Consider the following 26,992-nt stretch of genomic DNA (forward strand, 5'->3'; position numbering starts at 1 on the left):
CTTTGGAGAAGACAAAGATTTTACTTCCACATTTTCTTAGCATCCACTTTGTGCTAAGGACTGAGATGAAAAACATTCAGTCTATGCCCTCAAGGACCTCATGGTCTACTAGGAAAGACAAATGAATAAAGAGATGCTCGGTTTATAATGAATGTGGATGGGTACAGTGAAAAGGGATCCAGCAGAGAGAGAGAGAGAGAGAGAGAGAGAGAGAGAGAGAGTGTGTGTGTGTGTGTGTGTGTGTGTGTGTTGGGGGTTGAGGGGAGTCCAGGGAACTCCCATCCCTTCCAATCAGTGTAGACTAGAGGGTAGGTTTGTGAAACCTCTCTCCAGCCGGGGATGTTGTTGGCGCGCCTCTTCCCCAGTCCTCAGGAATGGGGAGGAGAGGCGGATAGAAGCCCCCTCCCCACCCCCGGACCAACCTGCCTCCCGCATCCCGGCCGGGCGCCTTACCGAGTCAGACCACTGGGAGGCTGGGGGAGCCGGGTTGGGCGAGGAGGCGAGAGAGATGGGGGAGCTCTTATTTTGACAGGGGCCTCTCCGGGCTCTGGTATGAAGGCAGAAGGAGGCAGCCAGAGAGCCCCGATGCTTATTCAGGCTGGGGAGAGGAGCCGAGTGGAGGGGCGAGCGAGGCTCCGGCAGCGCAGGGGAACCCGGGGAGGCGGCGGCGCGCGGCGGAGCCAGTGGCCGGACATGCCCCGGACCCGGGGCCGCTGCACCACTGACGCCGCCCGGAGCCAGCCGGCCGGACGCCCGCACGCCTGGGTCCCCCGGCGCCGCGCCGCCCGGGGGCTGCGACCCGGACCCTCGGCGTCCGACCAACAATAAGCGCCCAGACAGCCCCCTCCCCGCCCCGCGCCCGCCGTCCCCGCGGGCCTCGGGGAAAGTGAAAGGAGGAGGCGAAGGAAGGGAGGAAGGAAGGAAGGAAGCAAGGAAGGAAGGAAGGGAGGAGGAGCAGGAGCCGGAGCCGTGAGGTTTGGGGCCGAGACCCCAGCCCCGAGCCCCGGGTCGGGCGGGTGTGCACGCTCTCCCGCCGCTGTCCGGCGCCCACGACCATGCTCGGCGGTTGGGAGGCAGGAACCCAGGCGCCCAGCGACCCCCGGATACCCTCTCCCGGGCCGGGCTGGTATTGAGATCAAGGCGTCCAGGATCAAAAGATCACCGCCTGCCCGCCCCCCTCCGCACCTCCAACTGGCAAGCCGGAGGACCCCAATCCAGTCACCGACCCTGATCTGGTCATGGCGTCCAGCTCCGGTCTGGCGTGAGGACCCCCGACCCGCGCGAGGTGAGGGGTGGGCTGGGGCCGAGGGTGAAAGTCATGCCAGGCGGGCAGAGGCGCGAGGAGGGAGATCCAGTTTGAACTGGGGAGGGGGAACATAGTCTGATTGTCTGTTGCCCTCTGGCACGCACCCCCAGGCTGTTTAAGGGCTGGGGGACTCCCCCAGGGTTAGTGGTGACTACTCTTGGGCCCCCAGTCAGGTTGGCAGCCCCAGAGCTCAGGGGGGAGGGCTTAGGGACAACCAGGGGACCCTGCCACCCTAGCGCAGAGAACAAGGCCGGCCTTGGGCCAGCTGGAGCAGCAACCCTGCCCTGGGGGCTTCTGGGAGATGTAGTCCCCCTCCCAGGCTCCCCAACCCCTTGGGTCTCACACCCCAGCACTCCTCCCCTGGCTGATGGGAGCCTCCAGAAGGAAGTGCATTAGGATTGGGGATTGCTGGGGTTACCCTCTGCCCCCAAGCAGTGCCTAGGAGCAATAGGGGCTGTGACTCCTGGAGTCTCCCCTGCCAAGGATTCTCAGCAGTGTGGGCTTGGCTGGGGGTGGGGCAGTCACACAGTTCCTTGGAGGTGTCCCTGCACTGCTAAGGGGAGGCTCCCCCTGCCTTGGTGCTGGGAGCTCCTGGGGGAGGAATATGAGGAAGAGAAGTGAGACTTAAGGCTTTTAGCTTGTCTGGAGTATGCCCTATCCCTGGGCTGCTGGAATTTTGGTTTCTGGAGACACTAAAGTCTATTCTCCCCTTCTCCCTCTGGGCTGCTGAGAAAGAGCATGTCCCTCGCAGTCTGGGAGTCTGGAGGGTGTCTCTCTGGAGCAGTGAAGCCAGGATCTGCTTCTGTCTGTCTGTCCAGCCTCCTTCCTTCCGGGTTTTTCTGACACCCCCTCCTCCCGCCTCCCTCAGTCTGTCTGCTGCTTGGGGTGTGTGTCTGTGTCTGGGGAGGCGTGGAGGGGGGCTCTGCTGCAGGGAGGAAGAGTGTTGCTTTGGGAGAGGTGAGCTGGGCATGTGACTGAGCCATGGGATAGGGGCTTGAGGCCCACTTGATCTTTGGCCTTGGTTTCCCGTTTTACCTAGGAAAGCTGTCTTTACACTGTGTCTGCTGGAACCCTACTGATGTCTCTGGGCAGCTCTCTGAGCCTGACCTCCAGGGTGGGTGGCCTTCTACTCCTCTTGTTCTCCCCACTCCTCAGCCTCTCCGGAGAGCAGACACTTCTGCTGGGCCTGGCTTTTCTGTGGCTCCCAGCACGGGTCTTGCCTTCTCTGGGTCAGGACCACGATTTCATAGCCCCAGGGGAAAGCATGATCAGGCCCCGTCTTTCTGTGTCATCTGTGAGGCGACTGGTTTGAAGCCTCAGGATGCAGTGAGAATGGGTCAGGAAGGTGAGGGGTAAGGGAAGTCTGGTAGAAAAGGAAGGTGTTACCTCCCCAAGGTGATCAGGCTCCTTGGCCTTGGAGAACCAGGCCTGGAAGGCCAGGGTCTAGCCACCTCTCTCTAGAGGCTCCCTGCTTACCTGTGTTGCTCCTGATTAGGGGTGGAGCCTGGGGGAAGGGTTGATGTTTGAGAAGGGTGCTGGTTTGGGGGTAGAGTACCTATCATCTTCCATCCATGGCAACACTTGTGTTTGGAATAGCAGGGGCCCCATGGCTGGAGATGGGTCCTGGAGGTCCATGTGCGGGTTCAAGATGAGTTTCTAATTACCGGGCTTGAGGGTCAAGGTGGGACGACATTACAGAGTCCTGGGGAAGGTTTGGTGGTCCACAGAAACCTGGGACTAGTGCAACAGTCGTAATGGGGGGACTTGCGAACTTGCTTATTGACCCTGTGCAGGGCGCCTGTGCCTCTGTCTCCGTAGTTCCTGGCCCCCAGCTTCTGGGTACCTGGGTTAAACAGAAGCCCTGGGCTGGAGACTCTGCTTCCCTGAACAAGCAGGACAGTAGCCTTCTGGGCAGAGGCCTAGTGGATGGCAGTGTGGACTCAGCTGGAATGCCTGGCACCTGCTTTAGATTAAAGAAGATGCCTGCAAAGGGGGAGTGGCCGGGATGGAGCCCAGGAGTGGGGTGGAGGGAGAAGAGAACCAGGGTTGCAGGTAGCAGCAGCTCTGGCAGGAGTGGAAGGAGTCGGAACTCACCCAGCTCCGCAGCCCCTCCTCCAGGGAGTATAAGACCGGAGCTGGGGGCACCCCCACACTGCCTCTGGCGCCACAGGCTGAACTTCTGCCCCAGTGCCCAGGGGATGGGGCAGCTAAAGGGAGCCAGGGTGTCTGAGTATCCGTTCTTCCCGGGACTGGGAAAAGCCTGCAAGGAAGTGGGGGGAACACTTTGGGGTTCTTGTTTACTCTTCCTGGGGCTCCTTGGTTGCTGGTGGTGAGGCACCCCAAAAGCCTGGGTACCCAGGGGTGTTGGGGAAATGGCATTCCTTCCTTGTGCCAGGAGCCCTGGGCACTGCCCGGGTGCTGACCTGGGGGGAGGGGGCAGAAGGGGATGGCAGCGTGGGAAAGCGGGCAGCCGTGGGAGCCAAGCGGGTGCAGGCTGGGTGCCGCGGGCAGGGAGCCTCTGCCAGGCCCGCTCTCCCTGGGGTGGGGCTGGCTGTTCCAGGGACTGGCTCAACCTGTTGAGCGCCTGGCTGCTGTAGCTTGGCATGTGTGCCCCTGCCTGCCAGCCCTGGCAGCTGCCCACCATAGCCACACTGGAGGGGCTGCCCCCAGGGATCTGGGGAAAGGCAGCTCAGAGTGGCCAAGGGGCCGGGATGGGTCTGGTAGAGGCTGTTTCCCCAGGTCCAGTCCTCTAACTATCAGAGCTGGGCTGGGGCCAGTTGGAGGGCTAGGTAGCCGGAAGCCAGGAGCTGGGGGGCTAGGCGGAGAAGGCCCCCACAGCGCTCTCGCTCTCGAGGTGCTGCTTGTCCTTTGGATGGGCGGCCCTAAAGGCAGCCTGGAGTTACAGCCTGGAATTTCCTCTGCTGGGTGCCAGGGCCAGGCCTCCAGAGCCCCACCTCCAGCCTGGCCTGACCTCCCCTCCCTGGGAGAGAACTGCCCACTTTCCCTAGAGGCTGGGGGAGGGGCAGTAAGGGCATTCTGCTGCCCTGGGAGGGGAGGGGTGACTTCCTGGGTGTGGGGGTATGTGGCATTGCCTCAGTCTCCCCAAAAGCCCCCCTCCCCATGAAGAAGAGGGAAGCCCCTGGTTCTCCAGGAGCTGTCTCCCACCTTGCTCTGAGTATGGGGAGTCCTGGGTCCCACGGAGGATCTCTGAGCCCTGTGGGGCCCTTGCTGTCTCCCCACCCCCTCGAACCCCTTAGCTTTGGGCCCACCTTTGGGCTCTACTAGCTGGTAAAGGGGAGCCTGGTTGTTACTCTGTAGAGGAGAAGGTGCTGACCACCGCCCGGTAAATGGGGGAAGCGGGCACAGGCAGCTTCCCTCTTCCTCTCACTCCTGAGGGGAACGGCAGCCTCCCCTGCCTTCTTACTTTTTCAGTCAGTGGCCAAAGCAGAGTCCTCTCGTTCTTCGCCTCCTTTCCACCCCAGGCCCTTCCTGCTGGTGCCTAGACCACCAGACCCTCCTAACCTTGGTGTCTCTTCCAGGCCCCCCCTCTCTGGGGGGCTGGGATTCCCTCTGCCCCACCCCCTCTCCAAAGGGCTGGTGGCCCTTCGCTGGCCTGCCTTCCCCTCCCCCCTACTCTCCACCCCCCCAGCCTCAACTGGGAATGGCCCTGAATCCAGCATTTCCAGCATTTCGAAACCAAGATTGTTTTGAAATCCCTGAGTACTTCTCCACCCCCCTCTGGCTCCCCTCCTCCCCACTAGTCCAGAATTTAGTCCTCTAATCTGACCTCACGCTGTGCATTGCTAGGGTCTGTGTGTGTATGTGAGTTCGAGTGCTAGCACTCAGCCACGTGCATACTACTGTGTGTGTGTGTGTGTGTGTGTGTGTGTGTGTGTGGTGTGTTTGTGTATCCCAGTGTGGGTATATCTTCTGTCTGTCAGCAGGTCTGTGTGACTGGCCTGTGTCTTTTGTGATTCTGGCTCTCCTCATTCCTTGGGAGTATGGCAGCCTCTGTGGGTCTCGAGGCATTCTTAGGGAATTTGGGGTTATTTTTAGGAGGTAGAGATCTTGGACGTGTGTCTTTGGGAGTCGTGTCTGTGTCTCAGTTGCACGTCCCAGGGAGTGTCTCTGAGGAGTGTGTGTGCCTGGGGTTGTGTCTCTTCGATGAGTTTATGTGTGTGTAAACATGTGTGTGTGTGTTCTGCTTCTGTTCCTGCTTCTCTCCTCCTCCCTTTGAACATGACTGGTGTGTGTAGTCACAGGTCTCCCCGCAGCAACCTGGGACATGGAGTACTCTGTCCCTTGATAGGGAGATTTCCTGGAGTGGGGCCAAGGCTTCTGGCAGGGCCAGGGTCCTTGGAGAGAAAGTGGTGGCATGGGGAGACTTTGGGATAAACTGCTCTCCTCCCCCCGACTGGGCTCTCTTCCTCTGCCCCTCACAGACACCCAGCACCTATGGGGTCCCAACACCCTCTTCTTGACCTCATGATACAGTGGTGGGTGATCATAGGGAGGCCAGTCCCCAAAGGAAGGGCTAGGAGAGGGAGTTAAGCCTCCATCCCAGTCACTTGCTTCACTGGGGTTGAGGAAGGGGCTGGCCGCATCAGACCTGGGAGCTTGGTGGCTAATTTAAGATTCAGGAAAGTTGACTTCTTTAGCTAGGGGGAGGCAGCAAAACAAGACAAGACATTCATATTTCCAGTCTTTACAGAAGACAGAGGAAGCTAGAATCCTAAGGGGGTGATATTCCACCCCAGAAATACAAGGCATTTGGGGTATTTGGGGTGGGGCCAGCTGCCATTGTAGCCTGGGAAGTCCTTCATGTTTAAGTTCATTCTGCAATTAGACAGTGTTCTACAGTGGGGGAGGAGGCAGGGGGGAGGTTTTTTTTGTTGTTATTATTATTTTTTTTTCCCAAAGCAAGGGTGGTGATAACAGAGTTATGTTAGCATGGGATTCGGGCCCCGGAACCCTTGTTAATCTCCTATGACTCAGTATCCCATCCTGGGGTCTCAGGCTCTAATTGAATGCTTTCTTCTAGAAGCACTTGGGTCAGATCAGTGAGGAAGAAGAGGGCCCAGGCAGGGGCTGTTTGTAGGAGTCCAGGGCCTGTGCAGACAGCAGCAGGATGTAGGCAGAGGATAAGCTGTCCCTTCCCCCCACCCCCGTGGCCTCTGGTCCCAGGACACAGTGGGAGGAAGGGAGGCCTAGAGGCACAGGTTGGTACAGTGCTCAGTGACCCAGCAAGGGGAGGGCTTTGGCCAGGAATTTTCAGTTTGTTTCTCAATCTCTGTCTCTGAGACACGCACACACACGTCACTGCAGACACCTTCAGGAGATGAGCCTAGAAAAGTCACCTAGGGGGCGGCAGGGCAGGGCACTACCAGATGGGGCTGTGTGGAACCAGCTTCATTCTGGCAGAAGAGGCCCCGCACCTGCCCTCTTGAACTGGAAGTTGGGCCCAGCTGGAGGTCTCCTACCCAGCTCCCCCTTCCTGGGCCTGGGAGCAACACAGGCTGGACAGGGTTAAGTCTGGTTGGCAGGGACACCCCCCTGCCCCCAGTGCAGAGAGAGAGAGAGAGAGAGAGAGAGAGAGAAAGAGGGAGGGGTGGTTCGCAGCTTGCTCTAGTTGGCGTCTCTCCCAGAATTCTTCGGAAAAGAACTCCCCTTTGACCCCCAGTACAAACTGAGCCCAGCCACCAGCTTCCCTCCCGCCTGCCTGTGGGAGCTTCACCCAGCCCCCCTCCTACAGAACTGCTAAGCCAGATCCTCTCACCCCAGGCCCTCCCAACCAGGCCGGTGGGGACTTTGCGTCTTCAGGGGACAAGGGGTATAGCCAAAGGGACCACACATGGACACGGGAGAGGCCCCATTTTTATCTCTGACATAGGATGACCCTGGGGCTGGCTGGCACTGAAAGCCAGGGTCCTCTGGTCTCCCCATCCCTTCCCCCAGGACCTCAGGCCAGGTCATGGGAGTCATTGGCCCCGCCTCTGTCGAAGGCATCTTCTAGTGCCTTCTCCTTTCCTGCTTCCAGGATAGGGAGGGGGAGCAGTGTGGTGCAGCAGCTGGGTCAGGCCTGGCTCCCAGCCAATCCACAGAAGTCCTGGAGTGGGGGGGGGGGGGGGGTGGTCGTGTCCGAGTAGCTCAGAGACTTCCTGGAGCTGCAGGCTGTGTGTGTGTGTGTGTGTGTGTGTGTGTGTGTACACGTTTCTGTGGTGTACATGTTGGGGGAGGGGCTGGGGTTATGGGAGGAGCAGGGCCCTAGATTGCTGGCTTGGGGCTTCTAGCTGTGAGTGACCCTCTCTCCACAGGGAGCCCCCTTCCCAGACCACACCCTTGAGCCTGAGCCCGGCACACGTTACTCCTGAGGTGAGAGCTCCGTGTGCTTGTGCCCGCCCTCTGCAGCCTCCTTGCTGCTCTCCTGTCTGCTGGTCTCCTGCTTGGCTTTTTGTCTTGGGCACCCTCCTCCTGGCTTTCTGCCCCCACTTCTCCTTTCATTCTCCTGCCCCCAGAGGAGGGGAGCTAGCAGCCTTACAACCTGGAACCTGGGGGGTGGGGCTGGGGCAGGGAGGGGTAAAGCCCCACCCCTGTGAAAGTCCCAGGTCTTCTCAGAGCTGGAATCTTTCCAGGCCCGGGAGGTGGGGAGCTCCTGCCCAATCACCCCTGGAGGGCAAGGTAGGGTTTCCTGGTCATCCCAAGTGCTTGCCCCGCTCTGTCCTGGCTTTGGCCTCCCCCTGCTGAGTCAAAGCCAGGGTGGCTATCAGCCACCGAAATGTGGTTTCTGCCCTGGCTTCCAGACACACAGACACACACACACACACACACACACACACACACACAGAGACACACACACGCACGCTCTCTCCCTACTGCTAACCCCCCCTCCTTCCCTCCCTCCCCTCCTTCCTTACTTAGCAACAACTCCCTGAATTCACAACAAACACGCCTGTAGGCTCCTGGGCTGACTAGGGAAGGCTGCAGAAGGCGGAGGTCTGGGAGGAGGCACGTCTCTCAGACTGTCCTCCGGAGGGAGGGGCTTCTGATCCCCCCACTCTCCTTCCTGGGGGCCCGCTGGAGGCCACTGCCTCTCAGGGACCAGGAGGAAGTCATCCCATTTCCAACTCAGGCAATGAAAAAAGTGGGGAGCAGTGACAGGTGTGGCTGAGCAGGTGTGGGGGCAGGGCTTGGACTCTACCCTTCATTAGTGAGTCCCACTTGACTTTTGACCCCCACCTGGAGAGGGAGAGGGGTGGCAGACTCCTCTCCAGCCCACCGGTCTCTCTCAGCAGGGGCCCGGTATTGTTGTCATGGTAACTTGCCTGGCTCCCTTCCGACTATTAGGGACCAAGGAGGACATAGCGGACTGGGGGTGGGTGGGACTGGGGGCCCCCCGGAGAACTTTGCTCTCAGGGCACCTGTGCCGAGGGGGTGGGGAGGGGTGCCCTCTCTCTGATCTCTTCCTTGGGCAGGAACTTGTGGTCTCTAGCCAGGACCTGGGGCACATCGGGTGTGGAGGGAGTGTGTGTGGAATGGTGAGGGGCGCCCATTCTCTCGTTAGAGCACTGATACAGGGTGAACTGGTCTCGCAAAATGGTTAAGAACCCAGTTGCGGGCGTGTCTGGGTTCAAATCCCTATTCTTCTCATTCTGGACTGTGTAATTTAGGCAAGTCACCTAACTTCCTTGTGCCTTAAATTGGGGGATCATAAAAGTACTTTGGTGTAGAGCTGTTGTGAGGATTAAATTAGATCGTGTGTATGTGTAGTGTTCAGGACAGCCTGATGCAATGGCGTAAAATGCTCAGTATGAGGTAGTGAGCCTCCTCTTTGCTCCTAGACATTGCTTTCTCCAGGAACTCCTAACCCCACCCCCGGGGGCGCTTTGGCCTGGAAGAATGGTTGGCCATCGGCAGTGGAGGACTGGGGAGTGCGGGTGGGGGTGGGGGAGAACAACCTTCCCAGTACTTTGGACTCGGAGATTCTAAGACCCTTCCAGACTCACTTTCTCACTGCCTCAGTCTCCCCACTGTTGGAGCCAGCTTACATCTTGGGTGCAGGTTCACCAAATGGCCATAGGCCCAGAGAGGGGCCTTGGGGACGTAGGACATGTCCCTCCCTATCTGCCAGTGCTTCTCAGGCTGAGCTCTCCCTCCCCCAGGCTGCTGGCTCAGATCAACTTAGCACCCTCCCACCCTTCCATCCCGGCTGCTCTGTTCTTGCACCAGGCTGAACGCCACATTCTGTCCTTAAATGGCTTAACTGGCTGCCTCCTCTCCTTCCTGGCCTAAGGGGTCAGGGACCTTCCTTGGGGAGAACAGTGGCAGTGTGGAGCTGCGACATGCATGGCAGCTGTTAGGGCTGCCCCAGGGTCCCCCGGATTCCCTGTACCCTCTGCCTGGGCATTTTCCCCGAGTGTGGCAGAGCAGGGCCCAGGCCTGTGATATGTATAGAAGCCCAGATGGGCATGCCTGGCACCTGCCACACACAGACGGGCAGGGAGGAGGCATCCTGAAGCTCAGAGGAGGGGTGGGGTCACATCAGTATCCATAGGGGCCAGAGGACTCTTTTCATGGGCTGCGTGGTAAGTGTGGGCAGCGCTGGAAAGAGTTCTGCTTCAGCCCTGTGTGCCCTGGGGTAGGGTGAGTGCCAAGGAACACGGGGTGAGCAGGGCTTCTGAGGGGAGTGGCATGGAGCCGAGGCTTGGGAACCTCTGGAGGAGGACCCCAGGCGTGGACAGCAGAGTGGACAGACAGCGTTTGGCTCTTCCAGGGAGTGAGTATCCAGATCTCAGGGGAAAGTGGATTGTAAGATGTGGCAGAAGTGCCTGTGATCCCAGGGCTCCTGGGTCTGAAACCTGGGCTTGGTGGCCAGGAACCTTCTCTGGCCTGGTACCGCCCCTGGCTCCACGCATCCTTCTGGAACCCTCAGCCCTTCTTCTGGAGCCAGAGAGGACCCTTCCCTTCTATGGGCCTGAAAGTGAGGGCTCTGGGTTGGCCTGGGCCGTGCTGCACTGCTGGGCTGGCCATGCTGCCTATGCCTGGCCCCTGGGGCCTGTTCCTTGGGCAGGCTGGGGCTATTTTTGGGATCGGGCTGGGGCTCTAGGGCTGGTTTCAGATGTTCCAATGTGAACAGGAGAAAATGGGAACAGATGGCTGGAGGGTCCTGCTGGGAGCAGGTTATTTTTAGGGCCTTATTAACCCTTTGGGGGCTTGTGGAGCCACCCTGAGAGGGACAACCCTCTCTAGTTGAGAAGAGGACAAGTCTTTTCCCTGGACCCCTGCTTTCCAGAACTTCCTGCACCAGTTGCTACTCTGGCCCTCTCAGACCCTTCGCTCTTTAAGGACGTGCATGCATGAGGAGAAAGTAGGCTCCAGCTTCCTCCACCCCACGTCCTGCAGGAGATGACCAAGTAGGCAGGGAGAGGGCTGCCTGGCTGGGGGCAGCTGGGCCACTATTGACAGGAAATCCCCTCTGACTTGCCTCCTGAGGTTTTGAGACACACACCTGAAGCTAAGAGAGTGGATAACTGCTTTCTGGGTTCACACTCTGGTTTTGAGTGTATGTCGGTGAAGTCAGTGATGCCCAGGGAAGAGCTAGCTCTTCCAAGAGAGCAGAAGAGCCACGTCTTTGTACCTGGTCCCCCTTATATGATGTCCTTGGGCCCCATTCCCTTGGATGCTCCAAGGGCAAATGCCTACCTTTATTTACCAAATGCCCACATATCTGGGGGCTACGAGAGGGTAAAGAAGGGGAGGGACATTGTGGCCAGAGGTGGTTTCTTGAGGGCCAACTATGTCATAGGCATTCTCTGAGCTGGTTTCACTAAGAAAACCATCTTACCCTATACATGTACCCTCACTTTGAAGATGAGGATACAGGTCAGAGGGACAAGTCCTCTAGCTCAGACAGGGCGGGATGTGATTGGCACCTTGTCTCCCTGACCGTGAACCCGGCCCTCGTAACCCTCAATGCACTCCAGGCCTGGCATCCCAACCCCAGGAGGTAAGGCTTCTGGGGACAGGATCTCTTCAGGGAGCAGGTTTCTGGAATGAGTGTGGGAAAGGAGGCCTGGGGGCAGGGGACCCTGCCTGTCCCTGGTCTCACAATCCCCTAAGCCCTTCTACCCTGAGGGTGCCAGGACTGACACCAGAAACCCCGTTTGGCCTTCCTGTCTTCCCTGCGGGAGGATCACAGGCATACATCCTGTCTCTCAGTCCCCACCCCCACCCAGTCCTGGCCCACAGGGCTCCTGCTTCCTGCAGGGTCACGGCCATCTGGATGTCAACGTGGGCAGAGCTGGAGGGCCCTCCAGGTGCTGCTGGGGCCAGGGGCTTGGGCCAGGCAGGCGGGGTGAGGGGGCAGGGAGGATGTGTCTGCCGCTGGCGGTACCTGAGTGTCGGGCGCTGGGTGAGGTCCCGCCCCGTGGTGCGCTGCTGGCTGTGCCAGCAGTCTGCCCGCACTCTGGTCCTCCCACAATGGCCCCATTGTTCCCAGCCGCCAGGCAGTTTGGAGGAGGTTCCTAGGCCACCCCCCCCCAACAGGGGCCAGATTAACCCCTTGGAGGACAGGCCAGGTGAGGGCCTACAGGGGGCTACCCTGCCCAGTCCTCCCTTCTGGGCCTCTGGGCTTTGGGAAGTCACCTTTCACCCACGTGTACCCAGCGACAGGACCACTGCAGACACCGGGGTCTCCCCCAGGGAGGGAGGAGCACCTAGACCCTCTCCCACCCCCACCGTGGTGCAGGTGCCAGGGGCCAGGAAGTGCCAGTGGGGTGGCAGGCGGAGACCAGATATATTTGGGCCGGTGGGGCTAATTCCAGCCACCACTGCCTGCCCTACTGGCTCCTGAGCTCCTTTCCTTCCTGTGAAACCAGAGCTGGGTTGGGCCTAGCTCAGGATTTCGGTGGATTTAAAGAGGCAGCACCATCCCTGCCAGCCTGGCTTCCTCTCCCCCTCCCCAGGTAGGGTCTGGGGCAGAGAGAGGACTGAAGAGAACTTCTGGCTCTTGCCTTGCCCCGGGCTAACCCTGGGCCCTTACCCCGGTTGGGGGTACCAGGCTCTTGGCAGCTCCTCTCTCCCAGAGCTTTGGGCGGGTGGGGTGGGCGGGGGTGGGCTGTGGTTTCCTGTGTTGGCTGTTTGTGCCTGGCCCAGAGTGCCCGCCGCCTGCCTGGGCTTCCTGCCCTGTCTTGTTTCCTTGTGCCCCCCACCCTCCCTTCCCCCTCCGCCCTGAGGGAGGGGGCAGCCAGGGACTGGGCAGCAGCCTTTGGGGGCACCCCACTGCCAAGGCATGACTGCGTCCCAAGGTCTGGCCACCTTGGCACTGGCTGAGGGAGCCAAGAGAGGTGACTTCAAGCTTGTCTAGGCAATGCCACTTGTCTTACAGACTCCAGAAGGGAGAGTGGGCACCAGAATGGGCAGAACACCCCCTTCTCCCCAGAAGCACCTTGTTCAGAGACCCCAACTAAAGTAGTCTGGGACTAGGAGTTCCCACAGAACTGCAGGACTGGGGTTGCCTGGCAACACTCTGGGGCTGCAGGTGGGGCAAGGTGGTTTGTCAACCAGACAAAAATGATTGATTTGCATGGTCTCCTTTGGCAAGAGGTGGGGTTGGGGGAAGTGGGGAGAGCTGCCAGGAGCCAGGGTGAGGGGAAGGCCTCCGAGGACCCACACAGAGGGTCCCAGAGCAATACCTTGGTCCTCGAGCAGATTTCCTGCTGGGCTGTGAATCCTTGACCTCCCCTCTTGGGCTGAGTCACCACCTCAGGAAGAGGAAGTGACCTGGGTGGTAGAGGAGAGCTTCTAGGGACCAAGGAGTCCAGAAACCCAGGGGAAAAGGGACCCAGCCCTTGTCTTGGGAGCTGCATCTCCTTGAGCCCAGGGACAATAATTCCACCCCCATGGCTCACGGAGGGCCTGAGCAGCCCATTTCTTCTCTATAGAGGAGTCTGCCCACCATGCTGGGGAGCATGAAGCCTCCAAACCATTTTCTTTTTCTTTTAGAAGATTTTATTTATTTATTTGACAGAGAGAGATCACAAGTAAGCAGAGAGGCAGGCAGAGAGAAAGAGGAGGAAGCAGGCTCCTGCCGAGCAGAGAGCCTGATGCGGGACTTGAACCCAGGACCCTGAGATCATGACCTGAGCTGAAGGCAGCGGCTTAACCCACTGAGCCACCCAGGTGCCCCTCCAAACCATTTTCTTGTTTCCTCTCTTGGGTGGTTTTGAGCTAGGCAATGAGGCCAGTGGGCCAGTTGGAGAACCAAGCAGGGGGTCCCAGCGCTGGGGCAGCTGAAAATAGTCAGGTTGCCACTGGTGTGTGAATGCCCATTATACCTGTGCTGGTTCTGTGTTGAGCCTCCATTGAAGGCATCCGTGGAAGCCTTCCTGATCTCCCTCCCCCCACCTGGGTCAGGTTCACCGGCTCCCCCTAACGCCCTAGGGAAGGCCATGGGGAAGCAGCTGACCTCAGGCTCTTTGTCTCAACAGCCTCCTGGTTTGTGCCCCTGGCCCTTTGCTCCTGCTTGTGAGCACAAGTCACCACTCCAGTGTCCCATGCCTTTCCTTTCCCTCATCCCAGGCGCTCCTGCTCCTGTGCGGGAGGCCCCCTTCACTCCCAGCACCCACCAGGAGTTAGCCACCCCCCATCCCTAGGCCCTCCAGGTGTCTTGGGGGGAGCTGAGGGTGTAGAGGTGGAATGGTCTTTGGGAGCCCCTGCAAACTCCTGAGGGGTAGGGGGGAGGTGTGAGATGGGAAAGTCCTGACTCATCTGTGCTTGACTCAGCTCGCCCTGCGGTGGGGTGGGAGCGAGGGGGTGGAGTTGGAGAGGGGAGGGCCACTCCAAGATCCTTCTGAGGACTGACTGGGGACACCGGAGAGAACTAATTTTCTAACAGCCCCTTCCCAAAATATTCCAAGTCCCAACATTTGAAGCTGTAAACACAGGAGGTAGTGCGGGCCTAGAAGCCCACCTTTCTGGTACCGGCTCTGATGAGGAGTCTTGACTTCAAGGGAGGGGGGAGGAGACACTGAAGTTGGGGTGGGGGAAGCCCCAGGAATGGGCTCTTGGAGCTGCCACATACTGGTCACATGACCCAGGGGCACACAGATTCCTTTTGGCACACCTCAGTTTCTTTCTGGTGAAATGGGGATAATAATACTGTCTCTTTAGGTGATAGGTAGTTTTGAGGACTTTGGTGGTGAAGGTGCGAGCTTGACTGAGAAGCGTCAGGCCACAGGCCCCGTCCCTAAGCCCAGGTCCCTCTCCAGCCCTCCTCTTAACTGCTTCTGCTCTAACCTGTTGCAGGAGATTGGGGCTGGCGGAGGGAGGTTTCCCAGCCGGCCCTGGACTTTGGAACCGTCCCCTGAGGAGCCTCTCTTCCCGGAGGGAGACCTAGAAAAGGGAAGGCCAATACGCCTGGGGTTAATTTAGGGTTAGACTCCCACACGGTTAGGGGTGGGTGGGGGCCTCGCCTCCGCGTCCAGCCCAGCCTCCAGCAGCCCCGCTGGGAGCGGCGAGAGTGCGCACCGGTGTCACGCTGGGCGGATCACGAGGGCGAGGCTGGGCCCAAGTCTCCCCCCCTCCCCCACCTCGATCGGTGGGGCGGGGGAGCGCAGGGTAGGGGGCGGTTGGGTGAGGCTTCTGTGTTTGCGTGAGTCTGTTGGTGTATCTATGGCCTCGCGTGTTTGTGTGTACGCGCGCGTGTGTTCCTTTGTCACTACCAGGCTCAACTTTCTCTGGTTCCCTTGGGGCCGGGTCTCAGTCTTTTCATCCGTTCCCTGAGTCGGCGCGCTCCCTCTCTGCCGTCGGGCAGCTTGGGCGGCTGCGGGTGCCCCAGGCTGATTCCGTGCTCCTGCTTGGGCCAGCGCCTCCCTCGCCCTCCAGCACACCTCCGCGGGTCGGCGTGGGCGCGCCTCTAGTTTCCTGGGCTCCGTGCGTGTCTTTGTCTCCCCGTCCACGTGTGAGCTGTGAGTGTGTGTGAGTCAGAGTTCGGGTGCTTGCGGGTCTCGGCGCCCCTGCCAGGCGGCGCCCAGGGCTAGGCCGAACCCCGGCCCGCAGCCGCCGCCGCCGCCGCCCCGCCCAGCCCCTGGCCGCACTTGGCCGGGTGTCTGTCCGTGCGGCGCGTGCGGGGCCCGGCGAGGCACGCTGCAGTCCTGTCCGTCTCCCGCTCCCTCGCTCGCTCGCTCGCTCGCTCGCTCGCTGGCTCCCTCGCTCGCTCTGCCTCTCGCTCGGGCTCTGTCGAAGGGGGCGGGGTGGGGTGCAGGGGCGGGGGGGAGGAGGGGAGGCTCCTGCATTCTTGCGGTCGGGGAGGAATCTGAGCCAGCGTTACTGGTCTCCAGAAGAGCCCAGCTGCAGCCCCGGGGCCCCGCCAGGCCTCTCGCTGCCCGCCCGGGCCTGCTGGAATGGGCACGGGCTAGGCCTCGAGCTGGGGGCGGGGCGGGGCATTGCCCCTACCCAGGCCGCCTCGATGCCGGGGGGCGCCCTGGGGGCGGGGCGAGAGGAGTACCCCATCCGGGGTGAAGGACGTGCCTGGGAGCGGGAGTCCCCCAAGGGGCCAGAGCAGACCTCACGGCCGCCTCACGCGGGCGCCTTTGCAACCTATCCTTTTAGTGACTTCTGCCTCTGCCTCCCGGGGAAAGGGGGGCCCTGCTAGAGACTGCAAGCTCCCTGAGGGTCAGGTGCGGGAGGGATGGGGATACAATCGGCCTCTAGGATAGAGACCCCACCTAGTAGTCCTCCCTTTCCATTCCCACCTTACCCTGTCTAGTTCCCTAGTCCTAGGGCTGTTGGGTCCTCCCTTCTCCCCTCCCCTCCTACACCCCCTCCCCAAGTCACAAGTTTTCTCTTTGGGGCTTGTTGCTGCAGTCCGTGCTCCAGTACCGAGTACCTGGCTGGGCCCTGGGCACGCACAGGGGCCGTAGCCCCACTGTGTGTGGGAGCCATGAGGATCCTGGCTAACAAGACAAGGTGTGTGGGTGTCGTGGAGGGCGGGAAGTGTGTGTGTGTGGAGTGCGGGGAAGGGAAGGGCCCAGTGATCATGGGGCTGAGATGTGCTGGCTTGGACAGTGAGCCCTATGGCCACTTGGCTTCTAAGGCCACCGGTGGGCTAAAGGGGGGTCAGAATGGGATGGCCTGCCCAGAGGCAGGAGCCCACAGCCTTCATGTCTGGTCCCAGGGGACAGAGGGCAGTGGCAATCAACTAGGCCTGCTGTTCTAGTCCCTCTCAGCCCTTGCCTCCTAAAAAACGCTTTGAGCAGACCCCGGCCCACCCCACTGTCGGGTGCAGTGGCACCCTCTGGCCTCAAGTCTAGCTGGGGGTGGAAGCTGGAGGGAGGGGCGGTGCCTGCCTCCCTCCCCTTCCCCAGGAGAAGCCGGCAGACAGGGCCAGGCGGCAGCAGCAGGACAGCAGAGCTGAAATAAATCTGAGCTGGTGTGGAATGAGGGGGGATAAATATCCTCTCCCGTGATGTGATCTTTCCAGCAGCTATTAATAGGTCTCCGGGGAGGGGGAGGCGGTGGGGGGAGCGGGCTGGAGCTTAAAGGGCCCGCAGCCTGGCTGCAGGAATCCTTGGCTTCCAGCTTCGCTCCAGTCTGCTCTGCACACCGTGCCCCTCCCCCTTCCCTCCTGCTCCTGCCTGCCTGCCTGCCAGCCCTGCTGGTAGACCCCCTTCAGGCTTTCCTGTCCTGCTCTGAGGAGCTGTCTGGACCAGTGGGTACCACTCTGCAGTGTGCTTGTCCCCACGTCCCCAGGGGACTAGGGCTGAGGCATGAGCAGTGACCCTGGGGTCCTGTGCCCCTTACCTGCTGGTGTGGAGCACATCAAAGTTGAGGATTAGGACCTTGGAAGGAGTCTGGAGAGAGCAAACCCTGAAAGAGATGTTCAGGTGTTGGTCAGGTGCTAGTTGGGGGGAGTTGCTGGGAGGCTTGCTGTCCGATGGATGTTGGGGGTGGGGGTGGATTCTGCCTCCCCAGGCCCTGGTTTGTACTTGAATTGTGGGGTCTGAGAGGTGGAGAGGATTGCCCTATCTTCACTCCCCAAGGTGGAGAAAGGCATCAGCCCTTGTCTGAGGGACCACAGGAGGAGATAGGGAATAGCTGGTGGTCTTAACACGCTCCTTGGCCCCCACGCCCATTACCATTAAGTGAGGCAGGATGGGGACGGTTAAAATGCAGGCATGCTAGGCCCCTAGCAAGATTAACCTTTCGTGTTTCTCCCACCTTGTCCCAGGTTACCCCACCCCAGGAGGAGAGAAGCTCCAGGGAGCCCGCCGCTGTCCCCGCGCGGCCACTGCCCCCCAGCCCCAGCCAAGCCAATGCACCCAGAAAATAAGTTGACCAATCATGGCAAGACAGGGAATGGAGGGGCCCAATCCCAGCACCAGAATGTGAACCAAGGACCCACCTGCAACCTGGGCCCGAAGGGCGTGGGGGCGGGGAGCCATGGGGCCAAGGCCAACCAGATCTCACCCAGCAACTCAAGTCTGAAGAACCCCCAAGCAGGGGTGCCCCCTTTCAGCTCACTCAAGGGCAAGGTGAAGAGGGAGCGGAGCGTGTCTGTGGACTCTGGAGAGCAGCGAGAGGCTGGGACCCCATCCCTGGATTCAGAGGCCAAAGGTACCCCATTTCCTGATTCCTAAGACCCCAGTATGTTCCAGTCCAAGGCCCACGCTTGCTGCCCCCTTTGTCTAATCCTTTTCCCTTGCTTCTCTCCAGCATTTATGTGGGGTCACCTTTCTCTTACCCCCGTTATACCCACTGGCTTGGCCATTCTCTCAGGAGCAGGGGTGGCCAGGGTGGGGCCTTGTTATCTTCAGGTGCCACCCATGGAGGGGCCACACAGCGTGATGGTCAGCCTCATTCCTCTCTGGAGGGGGAGAGGGAGGTGCTCTGGGGTGAGGAGCAGACCCACACACCTCCTAAGGAACCTCCTGGTATCCCATCTGGTGGGAGTCTTTGAGCAGGCTCTGGGGCCTGCAAGGGTAGCAGTGGCTCTCCCCTCCCTCACCACCCCCCCAGCCCTAATTAGAACCAGTTGTGGTTGGGGATTATGCCGTGCTTGGTGCTGGGTGGGGGAAGGGAGACAGGCAGCGGGGCTGGAGAGAGAAATCAGAAACAAATGGTGTGGTGGGGGCCAAGGGCTGGCAAAGTGCCCACCATGGCCTGGGCAGTGCCCTCTTAGGGTGGGACATCTGGGAGAATGGGCCCATGGAGACCCTGGCTGTGGGAGGACGGGGCCTCTGGGCACTTGGTTTGACCCCTGCCCGCCTTGTCCTGCCTGGGCAGAGGTGGCACCCCGGAGTAAGCGGCGGTGTGTGCTGGAGCGGAAGCAGCCATACAGCGGGGACGAATGGTGCTCAGGACCCGACAGCGAGGAGGACGACAAGCCCATTGGGGCCACCCACAGTGAGTGCCCATTGCTGCCAGGATCTTGTGGCCCATGGTGCCCCAGGGACATGTCTGCCCTGAGGGAGCCTCCCTCTCCTCACCTTCAAAGGCCTGAGTCTGAGATAGAGCAAGGGCCAGAACCCAGACTACTTCTTTCCCGTCTCACCTGTCACTCGGTCCCTCCCTACGCTGTGACAGCTTAGCCCCTGCCTTCCAGGTGCTCAGTAAGCCCCTCTTCCTAGGGACAGAGGTGGAGTGGGGTAGCCCCTCCTGGCCCTACCACCTCCACCTCCTCCCATGAATTCTTGGCCTCTGCTGCCACCTACTGGTCAATAGAGGGAGGGTGGCGAGCGTCCTGCATTGCTGGGAGCCAGACAGTTGGTTCAGAAGTCTGGCTGAGCCTGGGTGGGAGCTGACCTTGGCTCTGTCTCTGGCTCCCATCCCCAGCCTCTGACTGACGGCTGGCAAATGCCTAGCGTGCATCACCAGGACGAGGTGTGGGTGTGGGTGGATGCCAACCCTTCTCATTCTTTTATTGACCAGTGTGTATTTGGGCCTTGCTCAAATAATGGGGAGAACCGGACACTCTTCCACTCTTGGGAAGCCCGCACACATTTATTGGGTGATCTCCCTCAAAGCTGACATCTCTTTGAGGGGAGAAACAACTTAATGCCGGTGAACTAGCCAGAGAATGTTAAATTGTGACCTGCTGGGTGGGCTGGGACCCTAGAAAGTAGGAAGGAAAAAATGTTCTGGCTCCTTTGCTACTTTGTTTAATCCTTCCAATAGCCCTGGGAAGTAGGTGTGGTTACGGTTAAGATGCCTGTTGCTTGGTCACAGGCCAAGCAGATGTTTTTGGAAGGAGTGGACCATGTCTGTGGAGGTGGGGTGTACAGGCTGGAACTTTAAAGGTCCTCTGGTCCCAGGTGCCACCCCAGGGGACTGGCCGTCCATGAGCCCCTCTGAACCCATCAGGGACAGATGGGGGTGGTCACTGCCTCCTGGGACCCACAGCCCCCATCAGCTCGCTTTTATAACTTTAGACTGCCAGGATGTAGAAACATTGGAAGAAACAGGGAAATACGGAGAAGGTGCTACCATCCCGTCCCCAGCACTAAGGCAACCACTGATACTATTTTATTTGTAGTTGCCAAGATGTTCTCAGAGAGTTCTTATCTTGGGGGCAGCCGATGTAGCGGCTAATAGCACAGACGCTGCAGTCACACAACTTTGGTTGGTATCTTGGATCTCCCATTTATTATTTGTGTGAGTTTGGGAAAGGGTCCCAGTTTCCTCATCTATAGGAATGGATTTCTTCACAGGATTGGTGTGAGGAGTAAATAACTTGCTACATGTGACACTTACAACACTTCTCGTTTTCATTATTGTTATTGTACTAGAAAGTTCCTTATTGGAATAAAGCCTGCCTCCCTCCTATAACTTGTACCTGGGAGTCCTAGCTCTGTGTACAGAATATTATGCACCTTTCTATTCCCAGGACAGCCCTCACACACTGAGGCCAGCTCTCAGGCCCCCCAGCCCCCAAGCTTTTGTCTCTGTTATTCTGTGCAGAATTTGTTTATCTTGGCATGGGAGTGGGTCCACTGACTTACCTAGTCTCGTTAATGACCACGCATAGATCTTTTTGGGGCTTGGACTTCGGTCTACTTTGTGACCATGGGACAGACATCATTTGGTGCTCAGGTGGTCAGTCTACGCCGGGAGGGCACCCACTATGCCAGTCTTTTCTAACTCTGTTTTCTAAGTGATTGTTGTTGTTGTTGTTGTTGTTGGCGACATATTTCTGAAGTTGCTGTAAAAATAGATTTCTTTGACATGTCCCGCTGTGCAGAGCAGGGAGTTAGTGTTCCCATTTTATAGATGAAGCAACAGAGGTTTAAAGGGATGAGCTGTCTTGTTCCTAAGGGCACAGAGTCCGTTAGTGGTGAGCTAGAATGCAAAACCAGTTATCATTTGACTCATCAATCTGTGCAGTCTCTTGGCCTTCTCGCCTCACCTGGTCAGAGCATTTGCAGGTGCACACACCCACCCACACACACACCCGTAGTCTGTGGGCTCAGAACAGGCCTTTGGAGTCCCAGCCCAGGTTCAGATCCCGGTTTGGCACTGATGGGCTGTGTCATGTCGGGTGAGTTAATGTCATTCCTCCAGAGTTGTTTCCTCCTCTGTAAAGCAGAGTGTAGGACACCTGCCTTCCAGGGATGTTGTGGTCAGAGGGAATCACATCTGTAAGTGTCCTTTGGGATGCCACGCACAGGGGAGCCTGTTCCATTTCCCCTCCCCCTCATCTCCATATGGTCCCCATGATTTCTGTCCTGGTTGAAGATGTCTAGGGCAAGTAAGCGTGGACACCAGGCACGTACCACCGGAGTGTGGCAACAGATCACCTAGCTGGCCTGAGCTGAAAAGCAGTGAGCCTGCCTGGGATGGGATGGGGGGCAGCGCCAGCGGGCTCTCCTTTCTGAGTCGAGGCTGCTTACCCGGCTTCTCTCCTCTCTCCTGCAGACTGTAATGTAGCAGACCCAGCCATGACGGCCCCACAGCTGGGTCCCGGCCAAGCCGCCCAACTTCCCCTCAGTGACAGCAGCGCCCCAGGACCCCCACATGGGCCGCCGCCTGGCCTCCGGCCAGACGCCCCTGGGGGTGGGGGTGGGGGTGTTCCTGGCAAGCCTCCCTCACAGTACGTGTACGTCTTCACCACCCACCTGGCCAACACGTAAGTGCCTCGGGGCAGGCCCAGCCTGCTCTGTGCCCCCTCAGCCTGCAGTCCTGAGTGTCGGCCTGCAGGGAGCCAGGGCTGGGCTGGGCTAGGTGGGGGAAGGGCAAGAGCTCCCCCCTACCCTCCCGCCAGCCCACCTGCCTCCCTGACCGATTTGTGCCTGACCCTTCTGTGCAGGGCCGCCGAGGCCGTACTGCAGGGCCGGGCTGACTCCATCCTTGCCTACCACCAGCAGAACGTGCCCCGGGCCAAGCTGGACCAGGTGAGTGGGGCGCCTCTGAGAATAGTGGGATTGGTTGGTGCCTCCCCTTGCCTGGCTCATGCTCCGCCTCTGTCCTCCCACAGGCCCCGAAAGTGCCACCTACCCCAGAGCCGCTACCCTTAAGCACGCCATCTGCGGGCACCCCGCAGTCCCAGGCCCCTCCGCTGCCACCGCCGCCCCCATCAGCCCCCAGCAGCGCTCCACCCACTCTGCCTTCAGATGGGCCACCTGAAGATGCCAGTCAGGACCTGACACCCAACTCCGTGGGAGCAGCCAGCACGGGCGGTGGCGCCGGGGGCACCCACCCTAACACCCCCACAGCTGCCACCGCCAGCAATCCGCTGCCTCCGGGAGGAGACCCCGGTGGTGCCCCTGGCCCTGCCCTGCTCGCGGAGGCTGCCCCCACAGGAAACGGGCAACGGAGCCTGGTGGGCTCTGAGGGCCTGTCCAAGGAGCAGCTGGAGCACCGGGAGCGTTCCCTCCAGACACTGCGGGACATTGAGAGGCTGTTGCTCCGCAGTGGGGAGACGGAGCCCTTCCTCAAGGGACCCCCAGGAGGAGCCGGCGAGGGGGGACCACCAGCACAAGCCCCTCCTGCCTCCCAGCAGCCCCCCACGGCCCCTCCCAGTGGGCTGAAAAAGTATGAGGAGCCCTTGCAGTCTATGATTTCACAGACGCAGAGCCTGGGGGGACCCCCGCTGGAGCATGAGGTGCCTGGGCACCCCCCAGGCGGGGACATGGGGCAGCAGATGAACATGATGATGCAGAGGCTGGGCCAGGACAGCCTGACACCAGAGCAGGTGGCCTGGCGCAAGCTGCAGGAAGAGTACTACGAGGAGAAGCGGCGGAAGGAAGAGCAGATAGGGCTGCATGGGGGCCGCCCCCTGCAAGACATGATGGGCATGGGGGGCATGATGGTGAGGGGGCCACCGCCTCCCTACCACAGCAAGCCTGGGGATCAATGGCCCCCCGGCATGGGTGCACCGCTGCGGGGCCCCATGGATGTCCAGGATCCCATGCAGCTCCGGGGCGGACCTCCCTTTCCCGGCCCCCGTTTCCCAGGCAACCAGATGCAACGGGTGCCTGGTTTTGGAGGCATGCAGGGGATGCCCATGGAGGTGCCCATGAATGCTATGCAGAGGCCTGTGAGGCCAGGTATGGGCTGGACCGAAGACTTGCCCCCCATGGGGGGGGCCAAGTAATTTTGCCCAGAATGCCGTGCCCTACCCTGGCGGGCAGGGTGAAGCAGAGCGATTCATGACCCCCCGAGTCCGGGAGGAGCTGCTGCGGCACCAGCTGCTGGAGAAGCGGTCGATGGGCATGCAGCGCCCCCTGGGCATGGCGGGCGGTGCCATGGGGCAGGGCATGGAGATGGAGCGGATGATGCAGGCACACCGGCAGATGGAGCCGGCCATGTTTCCTGGGCAGATGGCTGGTGGCGAGGGCCTGGCAGGCACCCCCATGGGCATGGAGTTCGGCGGAGGCCGGGGCCTCCTGAGTCCCCCCATGGGGCAGTCTGGGCTGAGAGAGGTGGACCCTCCCATGGGGCCGGGCAACCTCAACATGAACATGAATGTGAACATGAACATGAACATGAACTTGAATGTCCAGATGACCCCACAGCAGCAGATGCTGATGTCACAGAAGATGCGGGGCCCCGGGGACATGATGGGGCCGCAGGGCCTCAGTCCTGAGGAGATGGCCCGGGTGCGGGCCCAGAACAGCAGCGGTGGCATGATGGGTGGCCCACAGAAGATGCTTATGCCCTCGCAGTTCCCCAACCAGGGCCAGCAGGGATTCTCTGGGGGCCAGGGGCCCTTCCAAGCCATGCCCCAGGACATGGGCAATACCCAAGACATGTTCAGTCCCGACCAGAGCTCAATGCCCATGGGTAACGTGGGTACCACCCGGCTCAGCCACATGCCCCTTCCCCCTGCATCCAATCCTCCCGGGTCCGTGCATTCAGCCCCCAACCGGGGGCTGGGCAGACGGCCTTCAGACCTCACCATCAGTATTAATCAGATGGGCTCGCCCGGCATGGGGCACCTGAAGTCGCCCACCCTGAGCCAGGTGCACTCGCCCCTGGTCACCTCGCCCTCCGCCAACCTCAAGTCACCCCAGACCCCCTCACAGATGGTGCCCTTGCCTTCGGCTAACCCGCCGGGACCTCTCAAGTCGCCACAGGTCCTCAGCTCCTCCCTCAGTGTCCGTTCGCCCACTGGCTCGCCCAGCAGGCTCAAGTCTCCTTCCGTGGCGGTGCCTTCTCCCGGCTGGGTCGCCTCACCCAAGACAGCCATGCCCAGCCCTGGGGTCCCCCAGAACAAGCAGCCGCCTCTCAACATGAACTCTTCCACCACCCTGGGCAGCATGGAACAGGGTGAGTCAGCTGAGCCAGGCCGTGGGGTCCGGGGGGTAGGGGAGTGGGGACGCGACTCTGGCACTGGGGACCTGGGAGGGGAACGGTGTGGTGTGTTCTTACTGGGGCAGGTGAGCACGCAAAGGCATCTGTGCGGGGCGCAGAGGCGGACACTGCTTGAGGGACACATGTCAGCAGCTGAGTGTGAGCTTCCACAAGGAGTGCCATGGGGCTCTGCCAGGCATTTGGAGGGGTTTGCTCTTGGGCTGTCTGCACTGTCTGGGGGCCCCGAGGCTGCAGGAGCTGCCCGAAGCAATGGGGCAATGGTGGCAATGGTGGGCAATGGTGATAATGGGTTGAGCAGAACACTGGAGTAGAGGTGTGCCTGGTGGAGTCAGGAGATTTGGGGGCTGGCCTCTTCCTAGCCTACTATGTATGTGAACCACCAAACTCGTCTTCCCCTCCCTGGTTACCCGCTGCTCTTTCTGTCTCCCTGCTTCTGTAGGTGCCCTCCCGCCTAGTGGCCCCCGGAGCAGCTCCTCAGCGCCTCCCGCCAACCCTCCCAGCAGCCTCATGAACCCCAGCCTGCCATTCACTTCCTCCCCAGACCCCACGCCTTCCCAGAACCCCCTGTCACTGATGATGTCCCAGATGTCCAAGTACGCCATGCCCAGCTCCACCCCGCTCTACCACAACGCCATCAAGACCATCGCCACCTCCGATGATGAGCTGCTGCCTGACCGACCCCTGCTCCCGCCTCCGCCACCTCCGCAGGGCTCTGGGCCAGGTGCGAGGCCAGAAGGGGGTGCGGGGAGAAGAGGACCTGGGGGTGGGCCCCGGGTGTGGGAAGAGCTGCCACGGCCAGCTGTTGCCCCTGTGGTTATGCTGGCTCTCCTGTGCTCCCAGCGGGCCCTGGGAGTGGGAGGGTGATGTCCCAGGTCAGGTTTCCTCTTGACATGGAGTAAAACCAAGCCCAGGGCAGCGGAGTATCGTTTCCGACATCTGGTGAGTGACATTGTCTGTGGCAGACTGGACCAGAACTCGGGTCTCTTGGCTTCTAAACTGCATGCCTGAAGTCTGTGTCCCTGTGGCCAGCACAGGCCCATGGTAGAGGCCCTCACCTCTGTTGGCATGAGCCTGGCTGGGGTGGGGGAGGGTAAGAACTGAGTTCTGCAGCCTTCCCCAGCATGGCGCACACAGCTCCTGACCCCTTTTCCTCTCTCTCGCCACAGGGATCAGCAATAACCAGCCCAACCCGATGCACCTGAACTCCGCTGCTGCCCAGAGCCCAATGGGCATGAACCTGCCAGGCCAGCAGCCCCTGTCCCATGAACCCCCGCCTACTATGTTGCCCTCCCCTACCCCTTTGGGGTCCAACATTCCACTGCACCCCAATGCGCAGGGGACAGGAGGGCCCCCTCAAAACTCGATGATGCTGCCTCCAGGGGGCCCAGACTCCCTGAATGCCCCCTGTGGCCCAGTGCCCAGCTCCTCCCAGATGATGCCCTTCCCCCCTCGGCTGCAGCAGCCCCATGGTGCCATGGCCCCCAGCGGAGGTGGGGGCGGGGGGCCCGGCCTGCAGCAGCACTACCCTTCCAGCATGCCTCTGCCCCCAGAGGACCTGCCTAGCCAGCCGCCGGGCCCCATACCCCCTCAACAGCACCTGATGGGCAAAGGCATGGCTGGGCGCATGGGTGACGCCTACCCCCCGGGCGTGCTCCCTGGGGTGGCGTCAGTGCTGAGCGACCCCGAGCTGAGTGAGGTGATCCGGCCCACCCCGACGGGGATCCCTGAATTCGACTTATCGAGGATCATCCCCTCTGAGAAGCCAAGCAGCACCCTCCAATACTTTCCCAAGAGTGAGAACCAGCCCCCCAAGGCCCAGCCCCCCAATCTGCATCTCATGAACCTGCAGAACATGATGGCGGAGCAGACCCCCTCACGGCCCCCCAACCTCCCGGGCCAGCAAGGCGTCCAGCGGGGTCTCAACATGTCTATGTGCCACCCTGGACAGATGTCCTTGCTGGGCAGGACAGGTGTGCCCCCCCAGCAGGGCGTGGTGCCCCACGGCCTGCACCAGGGAGTCATGTCCCCGCCACAAGGTCTCATGACCCAGCAGAATTTCATGCTGATGAAGCAGCGGGGGGTGGGGGGGGAGGTCTACAGCCAGCCCCCCCACATGCTCTCCCCACAGGGCTCCCTCATGGGCCCCCCGCCCCAGCAGAACCTCATGGTGTCACACCCACTGCGGCAGCGCAGTGTGTCTCTGGACAGTCAGATGGGCTACCTCCCAGCGCCGGGCAGCATGGCCAACCTGCCCTTCTAGCAGTCCCCTGGGGCGGGTGGCTGGAGCTGGGGCGGTCCCGCAAATATGATACCCTTAAAGAAGTTCCTTCCCCTCCAGTGTTGGGATGGCCTGGGTCAAGGGGTGGGGTGGATGGGGTGGGAGGGGCTTGTGTGGGGAGTGGCATTTGTGGAAACCAGACTTGCCGGCAGCTTGGGGGGAGGTGGCAGAGCGGGGTGGGGGGGTCTTGGGTTGGGGTTCCATTTCGGCCACTGGGACTGCCCCTTCCCCACCCCTCCCCAGTCAATGGAGCCTTTCTTGTCCCTCATTCTCTGCACCCCTCCCCTTCAGCTGTGCTTTCAGAGTCCTATTATGGAATCCTTGGGGGGAGCAGAGAATCCTGGGTGGGGGGCAGCCAGAGTAGAGGAGAGGTCTCCCCCACTCTGTCTCCTTTCTGTGGCTCGTATCCTAGGCTCTGTGTGCTCCTGGAGCTTCATTCTCTGTTTCTCTGCTCCCACCGGTTTTTCCTTCTGTCTCTTCCTGCCTCCTTTCCTCTCCCTGCTGCTGTGGCTGAGCCCCTCTCCCACCCCTCCCTGCAGGCAGCTGGCCCGGTGGGCAGTGCCAGCTGCAGCTGTAAATAGAGCGCTGCGCTTTTGTGCTGG

General features: G+C 60.5%; 1 protein-coding gene across 1 annotated transcript; it reads left to right on the forward strand.

Annotated features, from left to right (window-relative positions):
• Positions 1 to 545: 545 nt before the first annotated feature.
• On the forward strand, positions 546 to 26,797 carry BCL9L (BCL9 like). The gene is given in 10 exon segments (XM_059415972.1): positions 546 to 1,285; positions 16,169 to 16,270; positions 17,532 to 17,917; positions 18,587 to 18,706; positions 21,215 to 21,425; positions 21,606 to 21,690; positions 21,774 to 22,877; positions 22,879 to 24,067; positions 24,552 to 24,833; positions 25,279 to 26,797. Coding segments are annotated over 9 exon segments (4,497 nt in total). The 5' UTR covers positions 546 to 1,285; positions 16,169 to 16,244; the 3' UTR covers positions 26,373 to 26,797.
• The last annotated feature ends 195 nt before the right edge of the window (positions 26,798 to 26,992 follow it).

The sequence above is a fragment of the Mustela nigripes genome, chromosome 1 (assembly GCF_022355385.1).
Source record: "Mustela nigripes isolate SB6536 chromosome 1, MUSNIG.SB6536, whole genome shotgun sequence".
Taxonomy (NCBI): domain Eukaryota; kingdom Metazoa; phylum Chordata; class Mammalia; order Carnivora; family Mustelidae; genus Mustela; species Mustela nigripes.